At 37.0% G+C, this 12,274-nt stretch overlaps 1 protein-coding gene across 16 annotated transcripts in view; it reads right to left on the bottom strand.

The window, feature by feature from the left end:
- LOC142973624 (uncharacterized) overlaps window positions 1-12,274 on the bottom strand; it is a 125,942-nt gene that overhangs the window by 13,215 nt on the left and 100,453 nt on the right. For 8 of the 16 annotated variants that reach the window (XM_076115523.1, XM_076115524.1, XM_076115521.1 and 5 more), the window contains 11 exons: window positions 11,912-12,007; window positions 11,528-11,676; window positions 10,910-10,976; window positions 10,782-10,817; window positions 9,480-9,708; window positions 9,054-9,168; window positions 8,803-8,835; window positions 8,047-8,112; window positions 7,021-7,115; window positions 6,503-6,672; window positions 279-338 (listed from right to left, as the gene is read on the bottom strand). In XM_076115523.1, the coding sequence (XP_075971638.1) occupies window positions 279-338; window positions 6,503-6,672; window positions 7,021-7,115; window positions 8,047-8,112; window positions 8,803-8,835; window positions 9,054-9,168; window positions 9,480-9,708; window positions 10,782-10,817; window positions 10,910-10,976; window positions 11,528-11,676; window positions 11,912-12,007 (1,116 nt within the window). Of the gene's footprint in view, window positions 1-278; window positions 339-784; window positions 5,110-6,502; window positions 6,673-7,020; window positions 7,116-8,046; window positions 8,113-8,802; window positions 8,836-9,053; window positions 9,169-9,479; window positions 9,709-10,781; window positions 10,818-10,909; window positions 10,977-11,527; window positions 11,677-11,911; window positions 12,008-12,274 lie in introns of those variants that run through there. The other 8 variants (XM_076115527.1, XM_076115516.1, XM_076115518.1 and 5 more) reach the window with 6 other exon arrangements.

The following is a 12,274-nucleotide window of genomic DNA, read 5'->3' on the forward strand; positions in this document are numbered from 1 at the left end:
GACTACGGCGGTTAGAGAATAAGTTGAGACGTCGATTGTTTGGAACAAAGGCCATTGTTTCTTTTTTATTCACACATATTAGATAGAATATAGGCACACTCGCAAAGCTTGTTGGCTCTCATGATGCTTAAGCCGAATGATTTTCGGAAGTGGACTGCGCAGAAATGTTATCTAATGTGTAAAAGTAGGTTAGAGTTTTACTAAGTTCTCTCGCGCTGTTGTTACACACAAATGAAATTGTAAAACATGAAGTACATGATGTATGATAATATACTTGCCTGTGTCTGAATAGCTCCCGTGCGTTGTTCTGCGTGGCGGCTCCGGTGCTGAGTCGGTTTCTAATAGTGTAACAAAATAAGGTAAGGGACCAAACAGCAAAAAAAAACTATATTAAATGACTTTTCTACTCTACATTATACTACTTAAGACATATTTATCATCGTTATGCTCACCAATTATGCAGTGATTGTAATTGGTCTTATGCAACTTAGTTTTCAAATTATATAATCAATTGATAAAGTTAAAAGAAAAACAAAACAATGTTAATCAATCGAAAACCTCTGACTGTATTTACAATAATTTCAAGACAGCAAACATTGCGTATAATAACACGCAAGGTAAACACGCACATCAAAACGCGACAAAGCGGAAGCCATAACGACAATCAATAAATCTTTAACGAGGGAAGCTAACTTCTACAAAATTCAAATTTCCTCCAAAATTAAACTCTTTTAATGTCTACCAAATAGAGTTATAAGAAACTTCATAAATTAAAGAAATTAACCTTGGAATGTGACTGTATGTCGTGATGGCGTGACGTAGGGCGAGAGACGGTAGGGCCACGAAGCGGGCGGGGGTCTCGGTGGAGCGCGAGGAGGCTCGTAACGACTGGCCGGCCGATGTGCCTCTGGATTAAACTCTTGCTTTGCCAAAGTTTCGTTTTTTAATATAGAGCTTAATTTAACGGATTCTTTTGATGTAGTTCTTTTTACTTCTTTTTTTACTGGTAATGTGCGACCTCGAACCAAAGTATTTGGATCTTCAATTGATCTATTGTTATCACTTCGGTTAGGGTATCGATGTGCTATCCACGATCCCGCCAAATAAGGAGCTATATCATGCAGCTCGCTGACGTCAGGAGCCGAAGCGTAAATTTGTCCAAGCAGTGACATAGCTTCGAACCTGCGTCGTATACGGTCCACTTCTCCCGGCCTGCATTCCAATGCCTCTTCTGCGGACCTAGATCGAGGAGTAGCTCGTCTACGAAGAGCTGCTAATTTTGATATAATGTCAATATGGGGCATAAATCGGTTTGTAGGCCGTAATGGAACTCTCGCCACTGGTAGTATAAGCCTACCCCTCTCTCGACGTAATGCATTTTTTTCAAAACTTGAGAATGCATTTCTAGCAATTTCTGGATCACTGCGATATCTACGTAGCACAGCACCAGCCGCCGAGGGGGAGTCAAAACGCCGGGCCAGACGGCGCACTTCACCCGCTCGCGCCAGGTTAAGGTATGCACGCCAGTACCTCTCCGGGTCGGGTGACGGGCTCCGACTGCGCCAGATTGTCTCGTCGCTCGAACAACGTAGCGTGTCGGGCGTCCGTCTATCGGTAACGTATACTTCGGAATGAGGTGAAGCTGACCTAGAAAGTAGATCAGGCTTCGAAGGGAGCGACAAAAATTTGTTTTTTTCACTCTCGCCAAAAAGTTCTTTAAAATTAGTACACGATTGAGACTGGACTATTTGATTTTTCTGCGGTTCAATGGACTTAACCTCTTGTGCAATAGGAACAGATTCTTTGATTGCAATCACTGCACTAGAAACAGACTGATCTTGGTGTTCCTTTTCGTCAGAACTTTCTCTAGCGTGATATATAGTTTTAGATTGTCCAGACAATTTTTTTACAGATTCAAAATATTGAACTTTCTTTTGAACCTCTTTACTTGGTCCACGATAAATAACTGTTTTGTTTGATATGTCTGAGCTCGCAGTCTCTGTTTCGCTAGCTGAAGATTGGCATGGAGTTTCAGTCTTTTCATTTCTGTAAATGACGTGTCTTGTGCTATCTTCTATAGAATTATCTGTATTATCTTTTTCTATTATGTTAGTTGAAGGTTTTGCTATATCTTTGTTAGCATCTTTTAATTGTTCCTTAAATTCAGTATTTTCAATTTCCTCTTTAAGTGAAAGTGGAGGCGGATTATCAAATTTATTTATTCTGTCTAATATTTCTTTGCTTAATGTTTGTGAAATTTTCCTTTTTTCGTTTTCACTTAAAGTCATTTGTATTTTATTAACATTATTTTTTAACTCCTTCACCGACGTGATTGGACATGAAATTGCGGCAATAGAATCAGATTTAGCCAGTTTTACGGGTTTTTCTTTATCCGAGTTATAATCAGAAGTTATTAATGAATTACATCTAACGTGTAATGTGGGATTGGTCTCAATTTTATCGTTTTTAACATCAATTGTATATTTATCATTTTCTTTATTAGACTTAGTATCCAGTTCTTTACTATAAATTGCGTTTAGCTGATTTTTAAGCGCATTTACTTGTTCCATAGAAAGACTACTCCACAAACGACTGCCGAGGCCAATTTTCTTACGAAGATCATTCAAGGAATTATCTTGCTGTAGAGTTACAGTCGGTTTGATTATGGCACGATGTTCCGGTCTATCATTATCATTCTTTTTGTTAATGTAAAATGCCGTCTCTGCAACGCTTGTTCCTCGCCATAACGGCTTATAGGTATCTTTTGAAGAACTCTGATCAAATTCTAAAGAATCGTAGTGATTTATTTGTTGGAAATGATCTTTAAGATCTTCTACAGATCGCTCTTTTGTCCGCAATCCTCTATCCGTGTCATGATTCCATCGGAAGTCTTTTAAATCTCGAGGGTAGAATAATACATCTTTTTCGGTCTGAGCTACCTTCAACTTCCGATAAAGATTATTCAGTTCTTCTTCTGCTCTTTCAATCGCTCTTATTTTCTTCCAGCGATCGAAGTCAATTATTTCTTCATCTTTTCTTCTGTGACGTAAATCACTATTAGAAGTAGCCTTTTCTAATTCAGCTACTCTTTCTAAATATGTGTAATATCTATTCAGCTCTCTGAACCTTTCCGATCTTGTTTTTGTGTTTTGCATGTCACGTACGTATTCATCATAATCTGGATCCCCTGTATGTAAATTCGAATCACTTTTGGTTTTTAAAGGGAAACCATCTTGGAACATTTTTCTTTCTGCATCACCAGCGCTGCGCGTACGAAATGTGCTTTTAGGCATTGTATCTGCATAATGTCTACTGCTCTGTAAACGAGCATTGTGTATACGTCGATAGGATGGTGATCTGATCGAAACTGGTGATGTCGAATGACTTCTACTGATACTAGCTGATTGGCTCTTTCTGATCACTTTTGGCGAAACTGGTCTAGATGTTTGAGAGAAAAACATGGTAGAGGGATGTTTTTCATTATCAGATTTAAACTCCATTATTTCCAGCCGCGGTGACCGTCTTGAAACAACCGGAGATACGGGCCGGATTGTTTCAGTAAATACGAGTTTTGAAGGAGATAATGATTTTTGCTTTGTTTGTAAAGTGGATCCGTCAGTTTTGTAAATTATTTTAGGTGATATTGGCCTTCTAGTTTGGGTTAAAATCAATCTAGATGGTGACACTGAACTTCTCACTAGAGTTTCTTTAGGTTTCTCCTTCTTGTAAAATAAAACAGTTGGCGATTTCGGACGCGATGTTTGTGAAAAATAAATTTTATTGCATGGAGGTTCACTTCTGCTTCTGATAGTTGCTAAAGATGACGTAGATCCAAATTCATCATATTTAGATAAACTATCGAACTTACGAATTTCACCATGCATTCTACCAGGCCACGATATCGATCGAGGGCTTTGAGCCCGTGAAGGACTAGCGGTTCTGTCCCACATTTTAAAACGAGACAAAGACACCGGCTTTCTATGAATCAAATAACTATTTAATGACTTGGGCGCATTATTATCCTGAGGAAGAGATTGGAATAGTTTTGCTTTTTGAAGTACTGTTGTATTGGGCTCTAACATTGGATATGTACAGGTTGGAGTATAAGCTCTTCCAAGAAATAGGTGCTGGAAAAAGGAGTCAGATACTATCGCATCATGAGATTGTTTGATCTCTTTAGAGCTAATTTTTTTACTACCCAAATTCTCATACGAACCAAAATTAGACGCGTCATAAGAAGTATCACCAAATTGACTACCAGATTCAGATTCGTCGCTAGGCTTTGAGTTTGATTTTTTATTTACTCTAGCTTTAGATGGTTTCTTCGTAGTCTTACAATTCTCTTTGGATTTTTTACTGCACGATTCATGACACGGGACACTTCTAGGTCGAAGGACAACACTCTCTAACGATTTTTTCTTTTTTAGATTTGTCACAACCGCTGTCTTAACTTGGCCTTGTTTCTTAACTCCGGATATATTTAAAGACGATTTTGAAATATTAGAGGATGATTGCAGGGTAGGTTTGGTAATTTTCTGATCAGGCTTAGTTGATAAACAAGGATTAGATTTAGTATGTTGCTTCGATATCTTAAGTTTTTGCAATTTTTCTGCAGTTCGGATCATATCTCTGCTTTTATGAGTAGCTGTTGGGGATAAAGATTTTGTATTTGAAGCAGTAGAAGATCTCGTTGTGCTGCTTTTATTTGTAACGTTATCTTTACTTAACGATTTGGCTCTTATTTTTGTGAGATCAATGCGCTCATTTCTTTTCTCAGCACTCCACAGCTTGTCCAATGATGTGACTTTGTCCAGTATGTTAGATATGGGTGTCTTCCGACCAGCTCCACCTTCTATGACAACCGAAGAATGTGGCTCACCATACCTACTGTGTACAGAGTTAGCGTAGTCTATTGGTAATAATGTTCGTCGTGATGAACCAAAACTACTTGTACCAGTTTTATTGTCCGCACTAGAATTTTTCAGTAATTGTTTTGTAGGAGAACTCTGATTACATTTCTTATTTATAGCTGGTGGGGCCGATGTAGACATTACTCGTGGTCTCACAGTTTTCAAATCAACCACACTTCGTTTGTCAGCTGTGTTAGATTTACTTATTATTTGTGTATTTTGGCGAGATAACTTTAAATTGATCTTATCTTTGAGGAAGTCAACATTTGATTGGGAATGTGATGGCGTAGTTCGTTTAGGTGAACTTGAAACGGGCCTAGTAGATGTTACCAATTTTAACGTGCGACTGTTCTTCGACGAAACTCTACGCGGCGGAGCGGGTGGATAATCATAAATGTTACTGGGCACATCTACGGTTAAGAAAGATGGAATTTGTCTCTTAAACTTTGCTTGTTCTCCAGTTTCTATGCTTGTAACTGGATAGCAGATGACTTCGTGAACTTTGGGCGTTTTCTTGTGAACCCTTATCTTCGTCAACGTAGATGTGATCGGAATATATTCGATTTCCGATTCGTCTGTGGAATGTAATCACCATTCAGTGTCATCTCTCTTGTTTGCAATCGTTAGATGTGATCAAACCGTGGTATTTGGTGTTCCTGCACTAATTTGTGATCCTCGGAAGCGATGCTAGAGTTTACCAGCAGTGAGTCTACGATTGTGCCGCTAAAAAAACACTCTTGCGTTGTGGTTCTCACTATTTACGGTGCTTGTTTAATTTTGGAGTAAATTTGTGCTCATGCAAGTATGTTTACCTGATTATACAGCAGCCTGAAGACCCAGCACCTCGTTATGAGTGAAATGAAGACATGCATAGGCGTAAATCCCGACTTACCTCACGTGTATTTCTGTGTAAACTAATGTGTGCGCGATTGAAAGCATCATTGTCATTATACGTGGCCTTGACTAGGTACGTCCGACAGTTTCGCATGTGACACAGACTCACATGGGATGTGCATTGGCCTTGACCAAGTTTCATGGAAATGCGGTTTTCCATTTCAACATGTGATCGATATTATTATAGTTTTAATAGGTAGTAAATCGACTAGTAGCGTAAAGTTAGCCTAAACGGCTGGTAATAGTTGTTAAAAGTAAAATTTTCAAACTTTTGCGCCAACACCGAAAATCGAGTAAAATCCATGCTTTTAGTATTAGTAGACCATTTGTAAGTTTGTAAACTATTAAAAGTCATAATAGTTTTCCATTATTAGTTAGCGAATTAGCCTAGATTAGTTTAAATTAAATAAATACCTAATTTCTATTACTGATAGATTCATTACTTGTTTTTTTTTTAATATTAAGGGTATAATACCGTATCAAAATAGACTTTATTTCACCATCCATAAAGTATATTAAACAGTTTTTTCTATACTATAAAAATATTCTCAACTTATTTCAGTCAGTACTTAAATGGTGAAATAAATCTCAAAATCTTAACATTTGGTAATATGAGCAATGGAACGTTACTTTCGAACTAACAATCAATTCAATTACTTATAACAATACACTTTTGATGTAAAATAATAAATTCTGACCTTGTCTTGGTGGTGCTGGAGAGCGGAACCCTCTAAGGGGGGGCTCGCCGCCAGCCTGAAGGTCGCGGTACGCCGCACGTCTTTCCGCAGGGGAGAGCGGACCGTCCGTGTCCTCACGGCGACGGAATACCAGCGTTGAATCTGATTCGTATCCGGATTCCTTCAGCGCTCTGAGAACAAATTTGATAATAAGTTTCTGAATTTTAAATTATATGTGAATACTGTGTTGGGATGCAAAATTGATTGATTAATGTTATAAGTGGTTGAATAGCACAGATAAGATTTTTGATAGAACAAGTTATCAATTGAGGAAGGTTTATAAAAACAAAAAGGCAACTGGGCAGATTAACTCAATAGGTGCCTTTACACACACGCTCTTTCGCGCGTGAAACAACCAAGTATAGAGCGCGCGCCGCGCTCATCTGTCAATCCCGTGAACGTTTTCTTCGCGGGCTTAAAAGCGGCATCTAATATCTCTCAACATATTATAGAAATCTGATAAGTAAATTAAGATTTACCTTGCCATATTAGACTTTGACAGGATCGTGGACGTAAGATCCTTCTTCTCTTTGGGTGAAGCTTGTGGTAGTGACGTCGTACTCGATATATTTTGCTATAAGAAAATTATAAACAACATTAATCTTATTTTTAAAATATGGATGACAATCTCACAAGTCCAGTGAGATTTCGAAATCATGCTATAGACGTCGCCAAACAACTTGAACAAAATTTGCGGTATTAGAAAGTAAACAGAATGTAGAGTGCAGAGGACACTTGGTTGGCTGTTATACCAGTTGGGTGGTCGAAGCTGAAACGCCCTCGCCTTTGCGCAAAACTATTATACCTAAACTGACCTAAAAATCGTTCACTAAGATGTAGCGAAATTGTTCAAGTTGTTTGGCGGCACCTATACAAAGCGGAAAAGTAAATACAATTTAGGAATAAGAAACAAGGAATCATAATGCAAAAGTCTGTTCAATATTGTAAAGTATTGTATAAATTATTATTTTGTATATGTGATTGTTACCATGCTATCAAAATCACACAGATAAAGCTCTAACATCGATACGTACACTTTTACATCGACCAAATTATATTTCAGAAATCTATTGACACAAATCGTATTTTTAGATTTTCTCAAATAAAAAAATCAACTTCTATAGTAAACGTAGACACCACAAGCATGCAAATGATATCCAAAACATCGAGAGCCCGACACCAAATGAACGTGTTAAAAACATCAAAAAGGTGGTAAATATTATTAAACTGAAAGTAAATATACTGAATCCAAAACCAGAAAGAAAAATAAAACTCTAAAATACAATAATATCTAAAATAAATACTCCATCCCTTACACAAGAACTCAATAGCAGCGATTCAGCTATACAAAATTTTGTCTTTAAAATGAGACAAAATATTGAAAAGCTAAATTCTACGATTGAGATGTAAAAAAAAAGGGGATATACATATAATATCGTGCAAGCGCAAACACAGTCACGTTTCTTAGGCTCACAATACACAGGCAGACAGTTAAGGGACCTTACACTCTTCTGTATCGCGCGAGCTAGCAACGTGGTGTAAGGGGGCAGGGGGGAGTTGTCGTCTAGCCACTGTTAGTGCCACCACCACACGAACCCAGCGATAAAAATACATGTTAGTGATTCACTGACGTTATGCACCCTAAATATTTTAATATTGTTTATCATATGTAGAAGGTTTGCCGGTAGCACACATTCCTCTTTAACTAAAAGACGCCTAGTAACTTATACCAAGTTTGTTACAAGAGCAGCAATTAATAGCTGGATGGGTATAGATTTTATATTATTCATGTATTATTCATATCCGTTCCTAAAATTTCGATTTATGATGAATCAGAAACATTTGATACAAGAGGAAATACGATAACATCAAACTTAACTACTTCGGCAAACATTCTACGTACGAGTAATTTTATAAAACTTCTTGTTACCCTTTTTTAATTATTGCCATACGCAAATCACCCTACAAAATTCTGCAGTGGAGGGGCAGTGCATAATAAATAAATACATATAACATACGTATATACAGCAAGTGCTGTATTAGTTCAGAGAGCTGTTAGGGAAGCAAATTGTACATTTTGTATAGAGGGTACTTAATTTTACTGTTTTTACATTTTATTACAAAGTTATTTACGTTTTGCCATTTCATCAAATTACATTTCATTCTCGTAAGTGACATTAGAAAGTCAACGAAAGGCCAATCATCCATATATTAATAGTTATAACAAATACACACAATAAAATAGTAAAAAAGGTTCGTACCCCATCAAAAATGTCCATGACCTCGTCCCACCACTAGAAAAGAAAAAAATCTTATTGTTGCTCAATCGTGAAAAGTGACCTCAGGCGGTTAGTTTAATCGGAAATGATCTTAATTGCGTAATGGAATAATGAATTATGAAAGTGTTCGATGAATAATCCTTAAGCGTTTATATTGATGGCATTTCGATGATGACGATGAGTCGACCCAAATGACGAATATGTTAGGCATGTGTTGCAATAAGTATGTGTACCTGTTTGGATTCTTTGTCAATAACGGAAGATTTTCCAGGCACGTAATCTTCTATTCTTCCAGGTTGATTCTTGTATACTTCTTGACTGGCCCGCGCTGACGCTAGTGTGCTGTATCTGTAATGAATAAAAATAAGATTATCAGTAAACATTCACTAGGAGTTTCGTTTTCATGAAAAGGGAGATGTTTGGCATGTGCAATCAGAGATACAATATCTCAATCTGAGATCAAGCCTTCTCTCCATAAGAGTAAGCAAAGACTAGAAAAGACCACTTGGTACGATCCTTACTAACTTCTTTTGCTTTGTACATCCATACATGAAATGTCATGATAATTTTGAAACTCCACCATTGGTGGACATATCTAGAGGGCTAATTTCACAATTCAATAGATTCTATAAGTAAGTAATAACGCTAATAAAACTTACTTATTGTTACTAGGCATATAAGGTGAAGACACTTCATTGAACCTCCTCTCTTCTTGCGCCGAGGCCGTTCGTCTCCTGGGTCCCGTCGTGACGTCACTATCATAGGCGTCGCTCCAAGTGCTCGAGCCCAGTCTACTGAGCCCTCCTTCTGGCTCACTCAAGTAGCCAGAACGAGGGTCGAAGTATGCGTACTGCGATTTGTTGCTAGACACCCTTTCTGGAGGTTGCCCTGTACAGAAAATTCAATTTAATCATATATCTCTATATGGAAAGACGAAGATGCTCCACAGAAACACTATTTACATATTTTGTAGACAATCCTTCCAATTACGTCTGAATGATTATGTTTAACAAACGATGCCCAAAGTTGTCCTGGTATGTACAATGATATTCGCATGCTGATTTGATGCTGTACAATGTACCGGGTACCAGTTCAAGGAACGGTTGAAATGATCCCTAGTCAAAATCTAGTGTAGTAAAAATATTTTGTTTGATAATTTTGAGCCTAGGAACATATTTGAATTACGTGGAAGCATCTTTTTTCGTTATTTGATTATGAATAACATTAATTCTGAAGCCTGAGTTTGTTTTAAATGCAATAGTTTTTTAAGCAGCAGTGCCAAATTAAAGGCAGGCGTTAATTTGACCTTCCATTTGTTTTGTATTTACATTCTATTTACGTTACGTAAGTTTCATTAGTTAATTAATTAAGCTTCAAAGCCGATGCCTTATTATGAATTTGTTAGATAGTATATTATATTTAATCGATGCATTGCTTAACTGCCTTTTCGGTATGTCTGAATACCAATGAATGTATTATGACGTCCCAAGTCAGTTCACCTAAATTTGTTCAAAGCTTCGTTTCCATAACATACTTCACCATACGTTGGGTGTATCGTGATCGTATCTCATACAAAATTACTTGTTACTATTTGTTGACAACTTTTTTACGAATGAATTATATACATGTATATTATGGTACGTACACACTTTATAATATAACATTTTGTGTAACAATGTTTATACTATACCATGTAGTTTTTTATTATGCATTGAATTTTTATGTAACATGTTAAGTTATGTAATGTGTAACATTAGACAAAGTTTACGGCACACATTTTTTCTGAACGTTTTGCCAACACAAAGTATCAAGTTTATTCAGGCCTAAAAGCAATAGTATTTACAAATGGCGGACAGTAGATACAAAATGAAGTCAAGCGATTACGGTTACAATGTATGCGATGGTATAATACAGCCACCGATGTATTAAAAATAAAAATTTGGAAAAACTCAAATAATCACCTCGCCGACTTTTGTATCGAATAGTCACATAATCGTCTGAAAAAAGAAAATGTTTGATTGGGATAGGGTACAAAATAAAAAGATTAAAATAATAAGTAAGTACTGTCTAGTAAGGAATTCTGACTTACCATCGTATTTGTTTTTGTGAATAGTGTCGTACATCTTTTTGTACCACCGCGAGGGGTCTTTAACTTCCTGGAAATAACAATGACATAGACTTTAAAAGTATGTATGGATTAACACTATCGAGGTTGCAATTCGCAAAAAGTAAGACGGTCTAATGAAAACAATTAAAAATACCTTATTCGCGACATTCTTTTTATGTGAGTTATTTATTACTGCACTGAAGTTAGATCATAATTATAGTATTTTTTTTATCAAATTGAACTGCCTTATGGAGGAGAATTATGGTGCGTTTCTACTGAAGCGGAGCTGGGCGAAGATTAAACGGTCAGCTAGACTAGGCTCCGCTGAGCTCTGCTTCTTAAAACGCACCATTGACCCCTTACCCATGTTATGGCACTCAACTAAGACGTAACGTTATAAAGTACTAGCTGACCCGCGCATCTTCGCTTGTATCACATTAGAGAGAATGAGTGTAATTTTTCCCAGTTTTGTAATATTTACTATCTAACACTGAAATAATTTTTCAAATCGGACCAGTAGTTCCTGAGATTAGCGCGTTCAAACAAACAAACATACTCTTCAACTTTATAATATTAGTATAGATAGGGAATGCTACTTACAGATCTAAGTGCGACAGGCATCCCGTCCTTGGTAATTGGTCCTATTCCTTCAACTTTTCTATGCGCATCCGCCATCTTACGGGCGCCGCGTTCGTAGTCACTTCTGTCGGCCTCGCCCTCGCTTGCGTACTCTTTTCTTAACGCGTGCACTGAAATTTTAAAATAATAGTAAGCCTTATTATATTTTTTTAACAACAATTTTATATTTCTTCCTCGAAACGGAATGAAAAGTATACGACAAAGACATAAGTTAGAGTATAAAGTAAAAAAATGTGACCGACGATAAAGTACTAGTCTCTTTGAAACTGGAGGGCAAAAGTGTTGCTAATAAAATAAACTCTGATTAACAAAGGTATAAAGTTTTAAGCATAGTTTGTAAGTTACCTGGATCTCCTTTAGGTGGCGAAGGTCTGTCGCGCGGAAGACGAGCCGCGTCTCTCTCCTGTTGAATGTAATTCGAGCCGCGAGAAAGTTGTCCCTCTGAAATCATGAGAAAGATTACTTGTTAACTTAAAACTTCGTACACAGGGCTTAGTGTCTAGTTTCAAGACTTTATTCGCACAAAGTAATCCCCGGAACGTATCATACTAAATAGCCGCTTTTTTAATGTATCTGTAACCTACTGTAATATATGAGTTGAAAACCAAATAATAGTATAATCCTAGTAGTTCAACAGAATCGTTAAGCTGATAAACTAGGGAGAGAAGCCTTCTTTTCGTTAGCAATAATTAAGTAAATAAAAAGAGA

This window comes from Anticarsia gemmatalis, chromosome 6 (genome assembly GCF_050436995.1).
Source record: "Anticarsia gemmatalis isolate Benzon Research Colony breed Stoneville strain chromosome 6, ilAntGemm2 primary, whole genome shotgun sequence".
NCBI classification, from domain to species: domain Eukaryota; kingdom Metazoa; phylum Arthropoda; class Insecta; order Lepidoptera; family Erebidae; genus Anticarsia; species Anticarsia gemmatalis.